Source organism: Lithobates pipiens, unplaced genomic scaffold, assembly GCF_037356315.1.
Source record: "Lithobates pipiens isolate NorthernLeopardFrog02 unplaced genomic scaffold, aLitPip1_a1.2 Scaffold_8, whole genome shotgun sequence".
NCBI classification, from domain to species: domain Eukaryota; kingdom Metazoa; phylum Chordata; class Amphibia; order Anura; family Ranidae; genus Lithobates; species Lithobates pipiens.
Genome location: NW_027507903.1, coordinates 492,465,612 through 492,489,887, shown reverse-complemented (window position 1 = coordinate 492,489,887; position 24,276 = coordinate 492,465,612). Strand labels below are relative to the sequence as shown.

The 24,276-nt window shown below is 42.3% G+C and overlaps 1 protein-coding gene across 3 annotated transcripts in view; it reads right to left on the bottom strand.

The window, feature by feature from the left end:
- The window catches only part of LMNTD1 (lamin tail domain containing 1), a 213,294-nt gene that overhangs the window by 55,201 nt on the left and 133,817 nt on the right, over positions 1-24,276 (bottom strand). For all 3 annotated transcript variants that reach the window (XM_077469094.1, XM_077469095.1, XM_077469096.1), the window contains 2 exons: positions 8,308-8,426; positions 1,074-1,270 (listed from right to left, as the gene is read on the bottom strand). In XM_077469094.1, the coding sequence (XP_077325220.1) occupies positions 1,074-1,270; positions 8,308-8,426 (316 nt within the window). The remainder of the gene's footprint in view (positions 1-1,073; positions 1,271-8,307; positions 8,427-24,276) is intronic.

Sequence of the window (24,276 nt, the reverse complement as noted above, 5' to 3'; positions counted from 1 at the left end):
TTCAATCATCAGAAGACTTTCTAATCTGTGAAGTACTTTGGTGGGACATGAGAAAACCTGGAAAAACCTCTTAGCTCCTCCCTGTATTCACCCCCCCCCCCCCTCCCAATTACTCACTGCCTTCCCCCATCCTTCTCCCTGGAATGCTGCAACTCCGGGCAACTGAAAAATAATCCCCATGCAGTGGGCTGTGACCACACTGCAGGGGTTAATTGCTTGCTTTGTTCTTTGGGAACAATAAAAGATCCTTCATTCTCCCCGCAGCTGCAGCTAGATCGTTCCCCGCAGCTTTTTCTCCTCCACGCTCCAAGCAGTCTAGGGTCTTGACGTCATCAAGACCAAAGCAGGGTTCTTAGCCCTGCCTTGAACTTGATGGTGCCAAGGGACAGTCCACCAGCGGAACATTGCACCATCTGCTAGGGGAGCAGAGGATCAAGTAAAACTGTTTCTACTCTGCCCTACACAAAACAAGCTGTCAACAAGTACAACACCACTGCAAGGGATAACTTTTTAGTTGCCCAGAATTGGGCTTTAATTGCTTGTTTAGTCTAGGGGCAAATTAATAAAGTAGTTGTTAAGACTGAAGGTTTTTTTTACCTTCATGCATTCTAAGCATAACTAGGATCATGATCCAGCAATGTGTACAAGAGCAGCTGCTGTCCTGGCTCTCTCCCTCCTTATTGGCTCAGAGACAAAAACCATTGCATAGAGCGGTTAAAGTGGAAGTAAACTCCCATGGACAATTTTTACCTATAGGTAAGCCTATAGTAAGACTTTCCTATTGGAACAGCACATATCTCTTAAAGTGGAAGTGAAACCCTTCTATCATTTTCAGTCAAGGAAGCTGCCATCTTGGCCTCTAATGATTCTTCAACTGCCATAATGCTGCACATGTGATCAGTTATGAAACCAGCCATTGGATGGTTTGAAAGTTTCGTTGAGAGCACAACCAATGTGAAAGTTAGCATTTCCAGCATGCCGGGAATGTAAATGTTTTTTGAAACTGGGTTTACTACTGCTTTAAACATGCTCCCTTAGTATGTGAAAGAATAATATAGTTCTCTTATATTTACCAATGTTTTCTCCTTTATGGGAACTTTCCTCTTTAGCAGCAGGCAGCTCAGTGGAGTTAGATGTAGTTATCGGTGGAAGGACTTCAGTCGTCCTGTAGTACTCAGGAATAAAGTTGTGTATAGACGATGGGAAGGACTCAGTCAGTAGATTGGAGGATGAGGTGGTCTGTGGTAATTGCCAGTTACTAATGCTCATCCTAGAAAACAAGAAGAAAAATAATTTTTTCTTGTTGTAATAAAATAGAAATGTGTAGACTATCCCCTAGAGGGAGCTCTCAGTGTTTCAGTTCAACTATTCTGTCTCTCTCCTAACAGCTGTTAAGATAAGATATCAGCCACACAGGAAATGCATTGTTTTCAAAGCGTTGACTGACTGTTTTTGACTTGTTAAACATCTTCAAATTATTTTGATCTATTTGATATCCATACATATTCACACATTTTTATTGCAATATGCTGTAAACTGAAACATTATTTTAGAAGCTAGATGCATTTTTAGTCAGATTTCTTTCTGACTGTGATCCATTAACTTTGGTAATCAATTTTGTTTTGACTTCTCCTTCTGTGGGGTTTTTGAGGTTTTTAAAAGGATACAGAACACAATCTCATTCAAATATATGAGTAAAACTGATATTAGTTGACCCTTCTTTGATATCTTACTTGTAGCTTCATAGTTTCATAGTTAGTCCATCCAGTTCAACCTGAGTGAGTGTCTACAATTGTCCCTATCCCTGTACATCGCACACTCACATTGGTCCCTACCCTCAAGTTGCCCACAATCCAAGGTCCCCATTCATATACTAGGGCCAATTTTGGACAGAAGCCAATTAACCTACCTGCATGTCTTTGGATTGTGGGAGGAAACCGGAGTACCCAGAGGAAATCCACACAGGAACAGGGAGAACATGCAAACTCCAGGTTGGGATTCAAACCAGGGACCCTTCTTACTGCTAGGTGAGAGTGCTAACCACTACACCACTGTGCCGCCCATAAGCTTTGAAGGAGTCTCAAAGTCCACCGAACTAAGTCGGCCTGTTTTTATTTAATTACACTTAAAAAAAAAAAAAAAGAGTATTTTAATCCCCTATTACATGCTTTTTGTTGTTCTTATACATCAACATACAAATGCATATTATGAAGGCTCTCCAATTTAGATTTGCCTAATTTCCTACAAGCAGTCTGAATTCTGTATGAAAAATATCAAAATGACTCAGCATCTTGATAAAACTATTTACATTCCAATTCACCAGAAACAGGGCCGGATTAACATAGGGGCTATTGGAGCTGCAGCTCCAGGCCCCTTTCTCAAGATGGGCCCATTTGCCCAAAAAAAAAAAAAAAAAGCAAAAAAAAAAAAAATCGACTTGGAGGATTGTAGCTCGGCGATCAGGAGTTACAGATAGGTAGCTAAAGACCCACTCCAGCACTGGTTAAAATATGGGGCTGCTATCATCTATGGTTCCGGAGATACAGGGCTCCTTGCACAGCCTGTCAGTAGCTACATACAGAGCGGCCAGTTTAAATACAAGCTGGAACACTCTACAGCAGACTGAGAGGACGAACTCACAGTGCTTATAATAATTATTTGTATATTACTTATGATAATTAACCCCTTGCCACCCAGGCCCATTCTGAGACTTCTTTCCTACATGTAAAAATCATAATTTTTTTATGCTAGAAAATTACTCAGAACCCTCAAGCATTATATATTATTTTAGCCACCCTATGGAATAAAATGATGGTCTTTGCAACTTTTTATGTTACACGATATTTGCGCAGCAATTTTTCAAACTTTTTTTGAAAAGAAACAGTTTCAGTCAAAAAAAAAAACACTAAAGTTAGTACACAACAAAAAATCATGCTAAGCAATGCTTTACATTTTTTTACAGGTTACATGTTTAGAGTTACAGAGGAGGTCTAGTGCTAGAATTATTGCTCTCGCTCTAACGATCGTGGCGTATGTAACCTGTGTGTATCTGGCTCTGATACTAACCAGTGCCTACCCAGGGACTGACCAGTATCTCTCCCCAGCCTGTCCCCACACCCCCTCTCACCTGCTGACCTGTGAATGGGGCAATCACTCCCGCAGTGTTATTGTGTTCTGCCAGTGAATACAATGATTAGTGTTGCTAACTATAGCTGGCAGCACTGATTGTTTTGGGGAAAACCTGACAGGCTGGTTGTACTCAAGTCGGTTAATAGGTTGACTTGTGTAAAACCAGCTAGCCCATACATACATTTTTCCTTCCCAGATTACTTCATCCTCCTCTCCTATACATAGTGCCCAGTGTCATACTCTCCCCACTTCTCTCCTATACATAGTGCCCACTGTCATACTCTCCACACTTCTCTCCTGTACATACTGCTCACTGTCATACCCTCTACACTTCTCTCCTATACATACGCCCGCTGTCATGTCCTACACACTCCTCTCCTGTACATAGTGCCCGCTGTCATACACTTCTCTTCTGTACATAGTGCCCACTGTCATTCCCTCCACACTCCTCTCCTGTACATACTACTCACTGTCATACCCTCCACACTCCTCTGCTATACATAGTGCCCACTGTCATACCCTCCACACTCCTCTCCTGTACATACTACTCACGGTCATACCCTCCATACTCCTCTCCTATACATAGTGCCCACTGTCATACCATCCACACTTCTCTCCTATACATAGTGCCCACTGTCATATCCTCAACACTTCTCTCCTATACATAGTGCCCACTGTCATACCCTCCACACTCCTCTCCTGTACATACTACTCACTGTCATACCCTCCATACTCCTCTCCTATACATAGTGCCCACCGTCATACCCTCCCTCCACACTCCTCTCCTGTAATTACTGCTTACTGTCCTACTCTCCACACTTCTCTCCTGTACATAGTGCCCACTGTCATACCCTCCATACTCCTGTACATATTGCTCACTGTCATACCCTCCACACTCTTATCTTATACATAGTGCCCAATGTCATACCCTCTACACTCCTCTGCTGTGCACACTGCCCACTGTCATACCCTTCACACTCCTCTCCTGTACATAGTGCCTTCTGCTATATCCTCTGCACTCCTCTCATGTACATAGTGCCCACTGTTAGACCCTCCACATGCTATAATGTACAAGTATGCCCAGCATTTTAGCACATTAGGGCACACTTAAATTGTCAGACTGAGCCCTCCAGTGCTGTGCTGGGATCAATCCGGCGGGGCCCGGGCACTTCCATCTTCACCCGGTCTTCCTTCTGGGTTCTGTGCCTTCGGTCACTTGCCTTGGCCAGGCTGCATTGATGTAATTCCCACACATGCTCATGTGTATCCTCTCTCTCCCATCCCCCCCTTTCTCTCTCATCCTCCCTTCCTTACCCCTCACACCTCTTTCATCTCCTTTCTCTCAATCTCTCTCTCTCTCTCTCTCTCTCTCTCTCTCTCTCTCTCTCTCTCTCTCTCTCTTTCTCTCTCGCGCTCATCCCCCTCTCTCTCTTTAATTTAATTTGTTATAACAAAACATAGTTTGCATTTTTATTTATTTATTGTTTATAAAAGGCCCCACCAAAATCCTCAGCACCAGGCCCATGATGTTCTTAATCTGGCCCTGACCAGAAACACCATAAAAAATGAGATTCCAATTACACAGAATGGTTATACTGTACATACATTTTATATATACCATATATATATTTGTTATATATGTAGCACTAACCCCAGAAGGAGCTGCTGGTTTTATTTGGGCTTACTGTTACCTCACCTGCTCGCCTCTTCATCTTAGGCAAGTCCAAGTAAGTAGCCCAAATGAAGATATATTAGACACTTGGTCCTTTTTGAAGATTTATTTAGGGGTAACACCAAAGAAAGAAAGAAGACACAGTCCTTCAATAGAGGGTTAGAGGATAAAGGGGAGTTCAGGCACCTAGTAATTGCAGGTTAGAGGTATTCGTCAGATCCAGAGGACATATAGCTCCACAGACTGGATCCAGCAGTCACCGGATAGGTCCCTCTCACTTGACCTAGCAACCAATGAGATGCAAACAAAGTATCTGCCACAGACTAGTTAATTGAACTTAGTGGTTTTTGAGAGTAGATACACAACAAAGTCTCTGCCACAGACTTGTTAACTGAACTTAGAGATTTTTGAGAGTTTTAGGAAGAACTACCATACAGTACCAGATTCTTTCAGCCGACCCGCCGATACTGTAAGGATATTGACCTGGGCTGCGTCCTCTAACTGAGTTTCCATGCTCCTCCAGAGACACCAGCCTTGCGCTCGGTCCCCCACTGGAAAAGTCCTCCCCTGGATTCTCCAGCTTTTCGAGACAGCACAGGACCACCCCTGGATCAGTAGGCCCCAAGAAATTCCTGGGCCTACACTCTCAGTTGCGAAGCCTCGGGCCAGCCGGCCCCAAGGCGCAAGACCATGCGACACAGATGCCAGACCAGGAGGGCCCTGGGGTGGAGATCACGGACCCCAAAAAAACGAACCAAATAAAATGGCATCATTACCTTAAATACCCTCTCCCAGAATGCACAGCAGGGAAACCACACTCACTGAACCATTTCCGAGCAAGAGGTGGCATTCAATGCATCCAGCCTGCTGCTGTTCCACACCCACCGACAGTGACAGCTACACCTACGGTCAGGTGGGAATCAATGCAACCCAGCTGAACTGGTACAGAAACCAGAACTTTTAGAGAAATTAGTCTGAGCCAAACTACAGCTTCAGACAATTAAAACAAAAAAACAATAGCGTCTGCTCATCAGGAGCAGAGCGCTACATATATTTAACTATATATATATATATATATATATATATATATATATATATATATATATATATATATATATATACACACAGTGCCTTGCAAAAGTATTCGGCCCCCTTGAACTTTTCAACCTTTTGCCACATTTCAGGCTTCAAACATAAAGATATAAAATTTTTATTTTTTGTGAAGAATCACCAACAAGTGGGACACAATTGTGAAGTGGAACGAAATCTATTGGATTTTTTAAACTTTTTTTAGCAAATAAAAAACTGAAAAGTGGTGCGTGCAAAATTATTCGGCCCCTTTACTTTCAGTGCAGCAAACTCACTCCAGAAGTTCAGCGAGGATCTCTGAATGATCCAATGTTGTCCTAAATGACTGATGGTGATAAATAGAATCCACCTGTGTGTAATCAAGTCTCTGTATAAATGCACCTACTCTGTGATAGTCACAGGGTTCTGTTGAAAGCGCAGAGACATCATGAAGACCAAGGAACACACCAGGCAGGTCCGTAATACTGTTGTGGAGAAGTTTAAAGCCGGATTTGGATACAGAAAGATTTCCCAAGCTTTAAACATCCCAAGGAGCACTGTGCAAGTGATCATTTTGAAATGGAAGGAGTATCAGACCACTGCAAATCTACCAAGACCTGGCCGTCCCTCTAAACTTTCAGCTCAGACAAGGAGAAGACTGATCAGAGATGCAGCCAAGAGGCCCATGATCACTCTGGATGAACTGCAGAGAACTACAGCTGAGGTGGGAGAGTCTGTCCATAGGACAACAATCAGTCGTACACTGCACAAATCTGGCCTTTATGGAAGAGTGGCAAGAAGAAAGCCATTTCTCAAAGATATCCATAAAAAGTCTTGTCTAAAGTTTGCCACAAGCCACCTGGGAGACACACCAAACATGTGGAAGAAGGTGCTCTGGTCAGATGAAACCAAAATCGAACTTTTTGCCCACAATGCAAAACGATATGTTTGGCGTAAAAGCAACACAGCTCATCACCCTCAATACACCATCCCCACTGTCAAACATGGTGGTGGCAGCATCATGGTTTGGGCCTGCTTTTCTTCAGCAGGGACAGGGAAGATGGTTAAAATTGAGGGGAAGATGGATGCAGCCAAATACAGGACCATTCTGGATGAAAACCTGTTGGAGTCTGCAAAAGACCTGAAACTGGGACAGAGATTTATCTTCCAACAAGACAATGATCCCAAACATACAGCAAAATCTACAAAGGAATGGTTCACAAATAAACATATCCAGGTGTTAGAATGGCCAAGTCAAAGTCCAGACCTGAATCCAATCGAGAATCTGTGGAAAGAGCTGAAAACTGCTGTTCACAAACGCTCTCCATCCAACCTCACTGAGCTCGAGCTGTTTTGCAAGGAAGAATGGGCAAGAATTTCAGTCTCTCGATGTGCAAAACTGATAGAGACATACCCCAAGCGACTTGCAGCTGTAATCGCAGCAAAAGGGGGCTCTACAAAGTATTAACGCAAGGGCGCCGAATAATTTTGCACGACCCACTTTTCATTTTTTTATTAGTTAAAAAAGTTTCAAAAATCCAATAGATTTCGTTCTACTTCACAATTGTGTCCCACTTGTTGGTGATTCTTCACAAAAAATAAAAATTTTATATCTTTATGTTTGAAGCCTGAAATGTGGCAAAAGGTTGAAAAGTTCAAGGGGTCCGAATACTTTCGCAAGGCACTGTATATATACACATTTTTTATTTTTTTTATTTACCAGCGTATTTACCTTTTGTATTTGGGTATTTTTTAGTTATGTTAAAGAGAAAAAAAGTTTTATTTTAGGAAAATAACAAGTATTTCATATGATTATTTTATATTTATTAACTTATTTTCAAATAACAAGCTTGAGGCATAGAACCATTTTTTTTTCAGCCTGTCAGTGCATTTACTGTTATGTTTTGAATAACCCGAGTAGCCCATGTAAGGGCCGGTTCACACAGCGAGGCGAGGCGAGGCGACACGGCTCGCCTCGCCTCGCTCCCGCAAGTCGCCCCCGTTCTGTACAATGGAACCGTTCTGAGAGGAGCGACTCGAGTCGCTCCGAAAAAAGGTTCCTGTACTACTTCGGGGCGACTTCGGGGGCGACTTGCATTGACTTCTATACAGAAGTCCTCTGCAAGTCGCCGCTGAGCTCCCCGCAGGTCGCGGCGAGGTAAGTCGGAGACGCCTCGCCGCACCTCGCTGTGTGAACCGGCCCTAATGGAGAGACCAGAATAGAAGAAAAGATCAAATTACACACACAGCTGAGAAGGAGGACATACTTCTCTCTATCTTCTAAAGGAGAGGTGTGGATTCTCAATTAGACAGAAGCAGGCAACATGCATGCATTCCGTGCCCAAGCAAAGGTAGAGAAACATGTTGAGATAAAGCATGGCTGGTTTGAGCTAAAAGCTGGATTTATCTTGTGACCTTGGTTATCAAACTTAACTTACTGGTGTTCCTCTTCCTCCAGCATAGACTTCAGTGCATCCAGTTCACTCCGTAGGGACACGTTGCTTTCCTGGAAAGTATTCAGATCCTTCATCTTGGCTAGGAGAAGATCCTGAAGCTCCTGATGAGACAGAAACACCATGGTTTGTGTTTGTCAGCAGGGCCGCTGATAGAAATCATAGGGGCCCCGAGCTTCCTACCTGACAGGGCCCCCTTCAGCCCCACCCTCTACCCCACCCCTGGCCCCGCCCTCTACCTTAAGATCCAGCGAAAGGGCTGAGATGGGTGGGAAGGGGTTAATGATGCCAAGAGGTGCCCATGTCTTGCTTTGTAAACTTACAATCTGTTTATTTATGTGCATTATATTAAAGTATGCAGCAAAGTCATTATAACTGGCAGAAGATGAGGGGGGGGGGGGTCCTGCATAAATTCACCTTACAGATTTTTCTGTAAAGGTGAACTTACACTTTAGTATTAGGGAAAACTTAGAGAAAGAATAAAACAAGTCATGCTGCAAAATCTAAACTTATGCCACCTTAGTGGATTTTGAAAGTCAGTAGAACAATGGACAGAGTACCCATTTCACATCAGAGTCCCCATTTCACATCAGAGCCCCCTCCATCACATCAGAGCCCCCTCCATCACATCAAAGTCCCCTCCATCACATCAGAGCCCCTAATCCTCTAAGCCAGAAATTCAGACTTCTCTCCTTCAGCCAATGAGAGCAGCGAAGGGGTGTGGTCTGAGATCTGGGGAGAAGGCAAACTAGAAGCTCTGGACTGGATTGCAGAGCTCAGCTGGGGTACATAGTTAAGCAATGACGTGTTAATAGTTGTAGTGCCGCTCCAAGCAAAAAGGGAAGTATATATCGTACCGCTGGTACTCAGGAATGGGGTGCTGGCAAAAAACATCACCAACCAGTAGTGTATAGTGTACTTGAAAAAAATTGCTGCTCGACCCTATCCAGTCTGTGGTTAACATGTATAAGCTGGCCTCAGCCTTGCACCACTGCATATTCCAAGTCCTCTAAGAGAGAACATGGCGTGTGCAGTGGTGCAAGGCTGAGGCCAGCTTATACATGATAACCACATAGACTGGATAGGGTCAAGCGGTGATTTCTTTTTCCAGTATGCTACATAGTTATGCAAGCCATATACATATCAATTTGTCAGGAGAATAAAAAAAAAATCCAAAAAGAACAATTACGTGATGTAACACTTATCTGCTAAATTCTTTGTGATTGTGTGATTGTGTCTGTGACCTCACTTAAGGCCCCAATCACACTTTGAGTAACGGGAATGTAAATGGGGTCTTATTGTTTGGCATTTAAGCAATGCGGGTTAGCCACTGACCTGTCCCATATAATGTATTTGTCTGTCTGTCTCTCTCTCTCTCTCTCTCTCTCTCTCTCTCTCTATATATATATATATATATATATATATATATATATATATATATACATATATAGCGCCGCCCCCCCCCCCCCCCGACTTCCAAGGGCCTAATGGTAACCCCTGTAGCCAGGGAGAAGTGACATTCCTCCTCAGGGTGCAGGTTACTAGCCATAGTGGGTGTAGTGCAAGGTGGAAAGATTGGGCGCTAGTCACTTTTTGTAAAAATTAACAAAGAGAGTTTTATTTTTTTTAACAGGAACGGTGGGAAGAGAGGGTTTAGGGCACAGGACACCCTGGCAAATGCAATAGCAATTAAGGCAAACCGTACAGACAAAAATAGAACTAGGCAGACAGCAATACAGAACAAGGGCCTTTAAGCTGAATGCAGCAATCTGTATCGGATAGCAACCGCTGTCTCCTATGGCAACAACTTCTCTCACAGTAACCCACTGTAGATCTTCCAGCTAAACTCACAGTATTCCATTGTAGATCCTTAAGCTCAGCTCGCTGTCTTTTACTAGACTTCTTAGACTCAGATACCTGCTGGATTCCCAAGCTTCACCCACAGCTAACCGCTGTACTTTATCTTCAAGCTTTACTTAAAGCTACCCGCCATACTCCTTCAAGCATTACTTACAGCTGCTTACTGCCTTCCTCGATGAGTCTCCACTGAAGCTTTCCCACTACTTCACTGTCCCCAGCTAGTGAAGCGTCTGCTCTGGTACTGCTTCAGAACTTCATCCCTTCCAAACTTGCCTCCGGTAACAGGAGTGGTCATCCCTTTGTGGCAACTGCTTCTCCTTTACCTCAGGCAACACTCAGGCTCCCCTCGGGCTGAGCCGCTAACATACATGGTTCAAGCCCCAAGCTTCGGGCAGAACCCTGAACTGCTGGATAGGCCTTAAGTGCACCAATCAGCCAGCATGCCTCCTGGATAGGCCTCCAGCTTCAAACCTAGAAACCAGGAGCTTCTCAACACACGTCCACCCAGGCCGCAGCCTCGGGCGGGAAGAATCCCAATCCCCTGACTCCTCCCAAATAAATAGCCTATACCAGCATACATAGCAGTCAAAGAAACTCCTGCTGATTGGCAGAGACAACCTAGTTACCCATTACCTCAATTTATGGTAATCCATCATTCTAATGCCAAAAGAAACAGTACCACCTATTGACAGAAGAGAGAGACTATCCCAAATCCAGACTTAGGACAGGAATCAGTGGATCAACTTACCAATTAGCCAGGCTAGTTACCCCCTAGCACAACTAGATTTATTAGCAGGCCTTTTTAGGACCAGGGTGCTGGTCCTAAAAAGATAGATAGATAGATAGATAGATAGATAGATAGATAGATAGATAGATAGATAGATAGTATGGTGTATATATATATATATATATATATATATATATATATATATATATATATATATACACACACCATAGATAGATAGATAGTAAAGTATGGTGTATATATATGTGTATATATATATATATATATATATATATATATATATATATATATATATATATACACTGGCTTTTGAAATGTACAAATGCAACAACTTAGAAATTGGATGAAAGGTTTAGCACTGGAAAACACTTTTTGAAAGATAAAAAGTGCATTTACAGGTATATACAACTATATAGATCACACCAAAATAAGGGACAAATGAGGAAAGAGTGACAGAGGGACTTTGCTCAATCAGGGACAGTCCCTCAAAATCAGGGACAGTTGAAAACTATAATATATATATATATATATATATATATATATATATATATATTACATGTATAGTATACAGTTATTAGTAACATATGTGATCTTTACAGCAATGAGTAATACATTTTCACTTTTGCTTCAATAAAGCTTCCTTGTTGGTTATCCCGCCTTTCTCTTCTTCTTGCTGATTGTAATGATGGGCATTCAAGGACTCCGTTTCGAGGCCTCTAATTAAATCTCAGACAATTTCTTTTCAAGTCCAGTATGTGGAGGACGCATCATGTGACTCTGGACATGAACTGGATCTCCTCCAACATGGGCTATATTCACTCAAGACAATTAGACCCTGCTTGGTGAGTTGACTAGGGGCCCTCATAGAGGAGAAATAAGTGGGGTGATTTAGTAGCAGGAAACCACAACTAGCATGCAATTAGGGCTTGCGCAAAGCAGTCTCTCTTTTTTTCGGCATTGCCCAAAAAAAATTGTAGAATACAAAATAACCTGCACCCAAAACAGCAACAAATCCAAAAAAAAAAAAGTCAGAGCACATGAAACAAAGAAGGGGTCGTTTGCGGATACATACTGTATGTACAAAATCGTAATTGTGCAGAAACAAACCTATTTCCTTAAGAATTGTAAGCTATACATAGAAAAAAGGTTATTTAAACATTAACATTCACTGATTAGCCTATTCATGTTAAAGCCCAATTGATCTTTTAGTTTAAATCATCTTATTATGTTTCACGTACATCAAACAAAAGGTGTCTTATAGTGCATGTTCTTTAGAAAGCTGCAACAGCCTGACTAGAAAAGCCTGTCCCCTGCCAGCATGCTGCAGAAAAGGACCCCTGCTCCCTGTGTGGAAGCAGTGGTCTCTCTGCAGAGGTCTGATAAGCCTCTGCTGGGTCTGCTGATTAGAGGGGTCTAAGGCCGCGTACACACGGGCGGACTGTCTGTCCAACTTAGTGCGCTGAAACACATTTCAGCGGACAGTCCGCTCGTGTGTGGGCTTCAGCGGACTTTTTCAGCGGACAGTCAGGCGGACTAAGTCTTTCGGAATTTCCGTAATACAGTCCGTCCAACTTTGGTTTCAGCGGACAGTCCGCTCGTGAGTAGGCAAGTTGGACGGACTAAGTATGGCGCATGCTCAGAAAGTATTTACACGGCCGAAGGTTGCATTGCAGTGTATTGGACGTCGTATTTCTAGTCCCGTCGTACGTGCTGTACACATCATCGCGCAAGCTTTCAGCGGACTGTCTGTTCATCGTGTGTGGTCAAGTCCGTTCATTCAAAAGTAGGACGGACTGTCCGTCGGATTGTCTGACGGACTTAGTTGGCCAGACAGTCCACCCCTGTGTACACGGCTTAAGGCTTCATGTACACGGGACGTTGTTTAACCTCTCCTGAAGGATTTAACTTGACAGCTAGAAACCAGCATCTTAAAACGTCCCTTTAGCCGTGTTTACATGCCACGTTTAGCTGCGTTTGCGTCTAGAAGCGTTTGTAAATATATATATATATATATATATATATATATATATATATATATATATATCGTATTTATCAGCGTATAACACGCACCTTTTTCCCCTTAAAATCAGGCAAAAATCGTGGGTGTGTGTTACACGCCGATCCCTGCCAATCTCCGCTGACTGTGGAGCGCCACCGACATTGACCGAGCCAATCCGAGTGTACGGTGTACTCGGTTCCGCTCGCAGTCACGCCCAGTCCCGCCTCCTATCCTTTACGTCCCGCCATTGGACCAATGTTGTGTCCATCATAGGAGCTAGGCCAAGAGGCGGGACTGGGGCATTACTGCGAGCGGAGCCGAGTAGCTGAGTACACTTGGCTTGGCTCGGTCTATGTCGGCGGCGAGAGGAGCCGAAGATCTCGGAGGTGGCGCTAAATTTAAAACCAAAACATGCTGCAATTTTGGGGAAGGCTGCAGATGGACACTGGAAGGCTGCAGATGGACACTGGGGAATGCTGCTGGTGGACAGTGTGCAAGGCTGCATTGATGGGCATTTAAAATGTAAGTTTTTTTTCCTTAAACTTCCCTCCTAAAAGTTTCTTTTTCTTAAACTTCCCTCCTAAACTTCGGGTGCGTGTTATACTCCGGCGTGTGTTATATGCCGACAAATACGGTATATAATTTGTTAAAATGATAAAACGACTGTAAACGAAACCTTGCTAAACTGCGTTTAGCAGCGTTTACAAGCTGTTACAGGCATTTGGCTTTTCAAATGCCTCTGAACATTCATCTGAACCCATTTTTTGGTGTTCCAAAAAAGGCTTCTAAACTCAACTGCCTAGAAATGACTATAAACGTCCGTTTATCAGCAGCAGTGTACATGAGGCCTAACTCTGACCCAGCAGGGCATGTGTCAAACCTCTACAGAGAGACCATTGATTCCACAAAGAGAGCCAGGGGCTTTACAAGATGCTGGCTAGGAACAGGCTTTTCTATTCAAGATGTGGCTGATTTTAAAAGAATGCAAAACAAAAGTTGACTTTTGTTTTGATGCATCTGGAATGTATAAAAACTAAAAGTTCAATTGCGCTTAATGGTCAAATCACACTTTTGCGCTGTGGTGATATGCTCATTACTGCAGTGCACATTAATGCATGTCATGTGTGTGCTTCTCAGTACCATTCATTTTGATTGGTGCACCGACTGTCGGCAACGCAGCTTTGACACTCCTGTGTTGCAGCACATCACAATGCATGGTGCTCCAAGGTGTGCTGTGTCTGTATGTCCATTTTTTTGACCGTTCTGGTGTGTTGACAACTCAATAATTGGAATAGGCTACCTAACATGATGTGCAATATAACGTGTGCGCGTTAATACAACGCATTGGAAAGAACAGGTCTGAATGGACTTTTTAAAAAGGCTACAGTTCACAGCTAAATGCATTGGAATTATGAGCAGAACCCTGCAAATCTGCCCATAATTCCAGAATTGTAGCAAAACGCATGACCCACTTGCGGTGCCATTATTTCTTAATGGCACCTGAAACATGATGCAATTTTACAGCAATTGTCACGCGACAAAACTTGCAAAAACTGTGGTAAACGTGCATTGTCAAATACCATACCTCCCAACTTTTTGAGATTGGAATGAGGGACACCTATCAGCAAAATTATGCAGGCATAGAACACACCCCTTGCCACGCCCCCTAAAAGGAGAACTGTACAAAAAAATAAGATTGGTTAAACCCAAAAGTGCTTTTTTTTACCACTACTATTACTTTATTTTGGCTTTTGGAATTTACAAATGCAGCAATTTAGAAATCAGATGACAGGTTTAGCACTGGGAAACATTTTTTGAAAGATAAAAAGTGCATTTTATATACAACTATATAGATCAGACCAAAATGAGGGACAAAGGAGGAGGAATGAGGGACAGAGGGGCATTGCTCGAAATCAGGGACAGTTGGGAGCTATGCCAAACATGCCTGGCTCAAAACCCAGAACCTCCATCTTTACAAATGTGGATAGACCTGGTCAACCAAACATTGCCTATGTATAAAATTACCCACTGCTAGAGTGGAAAACAGAAAGAGCAGGGGGGAACTTAACATGGGCTACTCCGACCACAAGCAACCATGCACCACCCAATGGAATCGAGGACTGTCTTGATACCCAGATGAAGACAAAAAGTATAATTAAAATAATTTTTATTTTGAAAAATTATAGATTTAAAAACAGTTGTTGATAATCAACATAGTAACAATAAACATGTGTACAGTCAAATGATACCCGGCCTCCTAAAATAAGAAAGTTCAGGGTACAGCAACTAGTGTCCAATTTGATCGTGTATTTCAACTAGTTTCACGAGTGAAAGTCGCTTCTTCAGGAAATTTCTTGGTACATATCTAAAGTTAAATACATATTATAAACATCATTAGCATAATGCAACAAACATTTAACATCTCAAGATCAGGCGTGTTTTGTAGTATCAAATTGTAAAAATTATCCGCAAACCCTGATCTTGAGAAGTTAAATGTTTTTTGCATTGTGCTAATGATGTTTATAATATGTATTTAACTTTAGATATGTACCAAGAAATTTCCTGAAGAAGCGACTTTCAGTCAGACCAGCTGCAGCAATTCACAGCTCCATTCAGCGCATCGCACGGCTCCCCTTTTTTTTGTTTTGAACAAGCTTTATGTGAACTGCACAAAACGTACACTTTATTCACTGCAACGTCAGGCAGCGCATTGCAGTGCACTGCCTGACATTGCAGTGCGATTTTGCCCAGTGTACTGCAATAAAATGCAATATGTCCGCATTTTACCGCAGCGCGCTGCGACACAGCATTAGGCTGTGTTGCAGTGTCAATGGGACACATAGGAAGCAATGGTTTCCTGTGTGTCCCTGCGATGACAGATGTTTTACAAACTGGTAAGACGTCTGTTACTGAACATAGTGTGAATTGGCCTTTAATGTCATTATGATAGACCCCTGCATACCTTCATTTTGTACAATGGAAGGTAACTTTAATATACTTTAATATAATCACATAATAACCATCATTAACATATGATAACAAAACATAACACTGCGTTGTGTTTTGCTGCACTGAAATTGCAGAGAGATAAAATAAAACAAGAGACGTGTACCAAGCTGAATGCAGCCGCGACGCTCTCTGCTCTGCAGTATCAAACTGCACTGCGGTACAGCTCTGCTTTTCACCAGATTAACTAGGGCAGTTGCTGTAGAATTCCACAATAAGAAAAAGGAAGCTTTATTAATTTAACATGTTTCTAATTTCAAGAGCAAAAATTTTATATTTTGCAGCTCACCAGTCGATAGATGTGATGGCTGCATTAGTTTTGTTTCATTAGGTGTTTTTTCCTTTATGTTCACCTGGTGATCTTGCCAGTAACACACTTCCTGTCCTAGGGTGACAATGATCACTCACTGTACTGTATTTATGGAGTAAAGGGCTAGGAGGATGTGAACCTTCTGATTGACAGCTATCAGGTACGGTAAGGAAAATAATTATTTGATCCCTGCAGATTCTGTAAGTTTGCCCACTTACAAAGAAATGGTCAGTCTATAATGGTTATCATAGGTTTATTTTAAATGATAGAGACAGAATATCAACCAAAAATCCAGAAAAAAAACACATAATACAAATGTTATAAATTGAGTTGTAGTTCAGTGAGTAAAATAAGTATTTGATCCCCTACCAACCAACAATAATTCTGGCTCTCACAGACTGGCTACGGTATGTGCTCATGTGGTGCACAGATTAGTCCTGTCAGTTTAAAGAGGAGGTCCAGCCCCCCCACAAAAAATTAAAAGTCAGTAGCTACAAATACTGCAGCTGCTGACTTTTAATATATGGACACTTACCTGTCCAGGGAGCCCGCAATGTCGTAACCCCAGCCATTCTTCGGATCAGCTGTAAGGGAACCTGGCAGTGAAACCTTTTGGCTTCATGGCAGGTTCCGTACAGCAAATGCGTGAAGAGTGCTGCGCTTTCTAATTGATCTGGCGGCGGAGGAGGGGGCCGAACTTCCATGAGATGGAGTCGCATTTTAAAAACCGGTACCCATTCCCCCCTCCCCCTGAAAGTTGGCAAATGTGGGGGGGGGGGGGGGGGGGGCACAACGGATAAGCAGAAGTCCTGCTTTTAAGTGGAACTCCACTTTAAGAAGGTGCTCCTAACGAGAACTCGTTATGTGTATAAAAGATACCTGTCCACAAAATCTTTTTCTTCCATTCAAGCCTCAACATCATGGGCAAGACCAAAGAGGTGTCAAAGGACATCAGGGACAAGGTTGTAGACTTGCATAAGGCTGGAATGGGCTACACGACCATCAGCAAGAAGCTTGGGGAGAAGGAGACAAATGTTGGAGTGATTATTCGCAAATGGAAGAAATACTAAATAATCAATCGCCCTCTGTCTGGAGTTCCATGCAAGATTTTAGCTCATGGGATAAGGATAATCATGAGAAAAGTGAGGGATCAGCCCAGAACTACACAGGAGGAGCATGTGAATGATCTCAAAGCAGTTGGAACCACAGTCACCATTGGTAACACAACCATTGGTAACACAACACAAACCATTGGTAACACAATACGCCGCCATGGGCTGAAATCCTGCAGCACCCGCAAGGTCCCCCTCTTTAAGAAAGCACAAGTACAGACCCATCTGAAGTTTGCCAATGAACATCTAAAATGATTCAGAGAAGGATTGGGAGAAAGTGCTGTGGTCAGATGAGCCCAAAATGTAGCTCTTTGGCATTACCTCAACTCACTGTGTTTGGAGGAAGAAAAATGCTGACTATGTCCCTAAGAACCCCATCCCTACAGTCAAGCACGGAGGTGGAAACATTATGTTTTGGGGCAACTTCTCTGCTAAAGGTACAGGCCGACTTTACCGCACTGAGGGGCCAGTGGACGGGACCGTGTATTGTAAAATCTTGGATGAGAACCTTTTTCCTTCATCCAGAACACTGAAGATGGGTCGTGGAAGGGTCTTCCAGCATGACAATGACCCAAAAAATACCGCCAAGGCAAAAAGAAGTGGCTTAGGAAGAAGCACATTAGGGTCATGGAGTGGCCTAGCCAGTCTCCAGACTTTAATCCTATAGGAAATTTATGGAGGGAGCTGAAACTTCCAGTTGCCAAGCGACAGCCAAGAAACCTTAAAGTGGATGTAAACCCTCACATATACCCAGTAAAGTGAACAGTCTCAGATGATACACAGAGATGAAACAAATCCTCCTACATAAGTTTTACATCTTTATCTGCTGTCTTCTGCTTGCTATATTCTTTAGAAAGTGCACATCGTGGGCTTTGGAGAGCGATAAGAAAACACTACAGATATATGTGCTTAGGTCAAATTTCATGAATCAGGTTTACATCCACTTTAAGGATTTAGAGAAGATCTGTAAAGAAGAGTGGACCAAAATCCCCCCTGAGATGTGTGCAAACCTGGTAACCAACTACAAGAAATGTCTTACATCTGTTCTTGCCAACAAGGGATTCTCCGCCAAGTACTCTGTCATGATTTGCCTGGGGATCAAATACTCATTTTACTCACTGGACTGCAACTCAATTTATAACATTTGTATCATGTGTTTTTTTTCTGGATTTTTGGTTGATATTCTGTCTCTATCATTTAATTTACACCTATGATAAAAATAATAGACCCTTAATTTCTTTGTAAGAGGGCAAACTTACAAAACCTGCAGGGGATCAAATAATTATTTTCTCCACCGAATATTTAGAATTTGGCACTAATGAGCAAAGTAACCATCTTTGCCATAATGAAACCTTATTAAAAAAATGATATTTCCAGTAGACATGAGCAATTCGTTTAGTTTCCGAATTAGTTTAGTTTTTGACAAATTTTCCGAATTTCTCAATTTCCAAATTTCGAATTCCCAAATTTCAGAATTATCTCAATTCCGAATTTCAGAATTCTGAAAATGTTGAATTTCAACATTTCGGGAATTGGAAAATTCAAAATTTTAGAAATTAGAAATTTCAGACATTTTAGATTTTGGAAATTTCAGAAATTCTAGAATTACAAAGGAAGCAAGAAGTGAAGCCTTGTTGTTTCCTACTTCGCATGCATGAGTCAATCCGCACTTTCAGAATGGTCTCGCTGTCTTTTGGGACCTGTGTGTCTGCCAAAAGGCAGGAAGGAAGAGGGGCCAGAAATTTCGTAGATCGCTGCATCGTTGTGCGGCAATCTTACCCAGAAGTGGAAATGGGTACCTGGTTTTGACAGGTATCTACTCCCCCCAAAAAGTACGAACAAGCAGACCTTTCACTTTTGGGTGGAGCTCCACTTTAAATATATGCCTTAATAGCCACTAAGATTATAAATCTAAATCTACTTTGTGTTCACCAAAAGCCTTATGCAAACCCAGATATTTCCTTGTAAAAGTATCAATGACATCATCACTGTGTTATACATAGTCTGCAGAGAACAGAGCTGTGGGAGTCACCCACTCACTACATGCTACCTGCAGAAAACTATAGGAGGGGGCAGAGACAAGACCAGTCACCCTGTACAAGGAGAGAGAGCAGCAGCCACCGGTCTTAATTACAGGCAGCTCCTACACAGAGGTAAAGCTTTAAACTGGATTACTGCACAGGTCTGGAAAAAATATAAAAGTTCACCTGTATTCAAGTAAAAATATACATAACACTTATATTTGACAATGAGCGTGTGGAATACTCAACCTATTGCCAACATCCCTTTATTTTGCATGCAACAAAGTGTATTTTTTTTTACCCCTAGGGACTTTATAGGCAATATACAAAACTTATGATAACAGGCAAGATATGTCAATCTTTATTAAGATATAGAAAGAATAAAACATTTTAAAATTACACAGCTGGTATTTTTGTGTGTGTGTGTGTGTGTGTGTATATATACAGTTGTAAAAAAAAAGTATGTGAACCCTTTTGGAATGATATGGATTTCTGCACAAATTGGTTATGAAATGTGATCTGATCTTCATTTAAGTCACAACAATAGACAATCACAGTCTGCTTAAACTAATATCACACAAAGAATTAAATGTTACCATGTTTTTACTGAACACACCATGTAAACATTCACAGTGCAGGTGGAAAAAGTATGTGAACCCCTAGGCTAAAGCGATCTCCAAGAGCTAATTGGAGTGAGATGTCCGCCAACTGGAGTCCAATCAATGAGATGAGATTGGAGGTGTTGGTTACAGCTGCCCTGCCCTATCAAAAAAACACACACCAGTTCTGGGTTTGCTTTTCACAAGAAGCATTGCCTGATGTGAATGATGCCTCGCACAAAAGAGCTCTCAGAAGACCTACGATTAAGAATTGTTGACTTGCATAAAGCTGGAAGGGTTATAAAAGTATCTCCAAAAGCCTTGCTGTTCATCGGTCCACGGTAAGACAAATTGTCTATAAATGGAGAAAGTTCAGCACTGCTGCTACTCTCCCTAGGAGTGGGCGTCCTGTAAAGATGACTGCAAGAGCACAGCGCAGACTGCTCAATGAGGTGAAGAAGAATCCTAGAGTGTCAGCTAAAGACTTACAAAAGTCTCTGGAATATGCTAACTTCCCTGTTAGCGAATCCCTGTTTTACGAATACGTAAAACACTAAAGAAGAATGGATTTCATGGGAGGATACCACAGAGGAAGTCACAGCTGTCCAAAAAACCCATTGCTGCACGTTTACAGTTTGCACAAGAGCACCTGGATGTTCCACAGCAGTACTGGCAAAATATTCTGTGGACAGATGAAACCAAAGTTGAATTGTTTTGAAGAAACACACAACACTATGTGTGGAGAAAAAGAGGCACAGCACACCAACATCAAAACCTCATCCCAACTGTGAAGTGATTCACACCAAACATCCCAAGAATATTTCTGAACTGAAACAGTTCTGCAAAGAGGAATGGTCAAGAATTACTCCTGACCGTTGTGCACGTATGATCTGCAACTACAGGAAACGTTTGGTTGAAGTTATTGCTGCCAAAGGAGGTTCAACCAGTTAACCACATGCGGACCGAACCATAGCCAAAAGATGGGCTCCTGCGTGCACCCTGTCACATTCGTGACGGCCGCTGACAGTGGCTGTTTACCACGTGATCACTCCGTTAAATGACGGAGCGATCACTTGGAAACAAACCAATTGGTACAGTGAGAGGGGAGAGGGGGAGAGATGGCAGCAGCGCTGTGGGCTGGATATGTAATACCCACAGCGCTGCTCAGGGACAATAATCTGCAGTATTATGCCCATACTCTGCAACACTGTGCAATACTCTGCCAATACTCTGCAACACTGCAATACTCTGCCAATAATCTGCCAATACCCTGCCAATACTTGCCAATACTCTGCAATAAATTTTAAAAGAAACAAAGATTTTTTTTTATTTTTTTTACCAAATTTTCTCGATGGTATTCCAACTAATAAACGTGGGGGGAATAGAGAATTGGAATTGAGAAAAAGAGAAGTTTACTGGATAAATCGCTTAGACTTTTTATATCCTAAAGGGTTAAATACAGATTTTGATCTTTATTCATTTTTATGATTATAGGATGGTATAAGTCTCTATATGTGTTGACCGATCTGCCAGATATTGGCCGATACGATCCCACATTATGATATTTCTTTGTTTGTTGTTTAGTTTTTTTCATGGTTTGTGAATATACAAATTCTGCTTTTATATATATATATATATATATATATATATATATATATATATATATATATATATATACATATATATTTATATACAGTATCTCACAAAAGTGAGTAGACCTCTCACATTTTTGTAAATATTTTATTCTATCTTTTCATGTGACAACACTGAAGAAGCAACACTTTGCTACAATGTAAAGTAGTGAGTGTACAGCTTGTATAACAGTGTAAGTTTGCTGGCCCCTCAAAATAATTCACCACACAGCCATTAATGTCTAAACTGCTGGCAACAAAAGTGAGTACACCCCTAAGTGGAAATGTCCAAATTGGGCTCAATTAGCCATTTTCCCTCCCCAGAGTCATGTGACTCATTAGTGTTACAAGGTCTCAGGTGAATGAGGAGCAGGTGTGTTAAATTTGGTGTTATTGCTCTCACTCTCTCATACTGGTCAGTGGAAGTTCAACATGGCACCTTGTGGCAAAGAACTCTGTGAGGATCTGAAAAAAAGAATTGTTGCTCTACATAAAGATGGCCTAGACTATAAGAAGATTGCCAAGACCCTGAAAATGAGCTGCAGCACGGTGGCCAAGACCATACAGTGGTTTAACAGGACAGGTTTCACTCAGAACAGGCGTGGCATGGCCGACCATAGAAGTTGAGTGCACGTGCTCAGCATCATATCCAGAGGTTGTCTTTGGGAAATAGACATATGAGTGCTGCCAGCATTGCTGCAGAGGTTGAAGGGCTGGAGGATCAGCCTGTCAGAGCTGAGACCATATGCCGCACACTGCATCAAATTGGTCTGCATGGCTGTTGTCCCAGAAGGAAGCCTCTTCTAAAGATTATGCACAAGAAAGCCTGCAAACAATTTGCTGAAGACAAGCATTAACTAATGTCCTGTGGTCTGAGGAGAACAAGATAAACGTATTTGGTTCAGATGGTGTCAAGCGTGTGTGGTGGCAACCAGGTGAGGAGTACAAAGACAAGTGTGTCTTGACTACAGTCAAGCACGGTGGTGGGAGTGTCATAGTCTGGGGCTGCATGAGTGCTGCTGGTGTCCTTTTAGATAGTGTCCCCCATCACATAGTGTCTGCCCTGTACTGCACTTGCGCAGTACGGGGGACAAGGAGAAGCTGAACATCTCCAAAGATAAATGGTGCCTGCGCAGTGAGTCCAGATTCAAACCCCACCATCCAAATGGACATAGAGTTAGAAGTGTGGCGAGCGAAGCGAGGCCGTGCCCGAAGCGTGGCGAGCGAAGCGAGGCCGTGCCCGAAGCGTGGCGAGCGAAGCGAGCCCACGCGGGGGCCTGTTACTTGGATGGTGGGGCTTCAACTTGGACTCAGTGCGCAGGCGCCGTTCTTCTTCTGAGACTTTCGGAGTCTCCTTGTCCTCCGTACTGCGCAAGCACTGCGCCTGCTAAGTACGGGCCAGACACTATTCGATAGGCGGACACTTTGTGTCAGAACACCGACACTAGGGAGCTACAGTTCATTGAGGGAACTATGAATGATAACATGTACTGTGACATACTGAAGAAGAGCATGATCCCCTCCCTTTGAAAACTGAGCCGCAGAGTAGTATTCCAACATGATAATGACCCCAAACACTCCTCCAATACGGCTACTGCCTTGCTAAAGAAGCTGAAGGTAAAGGTGATGAACTGGCCAAACATGTCTTCAGACCTAAACCCTATTCAGCATCTGTGGGGCATCCTCAAACGGAAGGTGAAGGAGCACAAGGTCTCTAACATCCACCAGATCAGTGATGTCATCATGGAGGAGTGGAAGAGAACTCCAGCAGCAACATGTGAAGCTCTGGTGAACTCCATGCCCAAGAGGGTTAAGAAAGTCCTGGAAAATAATGGTGGCCACACAAAATATTGACACTTTGTCCCCAATTTGGACATTTTCACTTAGTGGTGTACTCACTCACTTTTGTTGCCAGCAATTTAGACATTAATGGCTGTGTGTTGAGTTATTTTGAGAGGACAGCAAATTGACACTGTTATACAAGCTGTGCACTCACTACTTTACATTGTAGCAAAGTATAATTTCTTCAGTGTTTTCACATGAAAAGATATAATAAAATATTTACAAAAATGTGAGGGGTGTACTCACTTTTGTGAGATACTGTGTGTATATATATATATATATATACATATATATATATATATGCAAAACAAAAAATAACGTGCTTTACATAATACTCAATTGTCCATGGTTAACCATTATTGCCTTCCATGATATTCAAATTATATCTGCATCAATGTTAAACCAGGACAAAACTGGCGCGTTTCGGGGGGGGGGGGGGTGTCAGCTATAACGCACTGCACTAAGGCCCAGTAATGTGAACACCAGCTATAGAAATGGTCTGCATAGCTTTTTTTCTGTAAGTGGAAAGGTAACCGCTGCACAAGTGTGAACGTTGCCCATGACACTTATTAAAAAATACATTTTTGGATTTCCGTACTTAAATACGGCACAATTAACAGTTTTGTTACATCAGTATCAAGAGCCAGCAAGGGAGACTGGCTGTCTATGTCCTTTAATATCTCATAATGGAGACAGGAAGCTCTGTGAACTCTTGACGATCATCCTGAATGGGTCCCATTGTTGGGCAGAACACGCTCTGCTCTTGGGAACGACAATTGGGCATATTATTTAATGTAATGGCAAATTAAATGACAAAGTCCATCTGCAG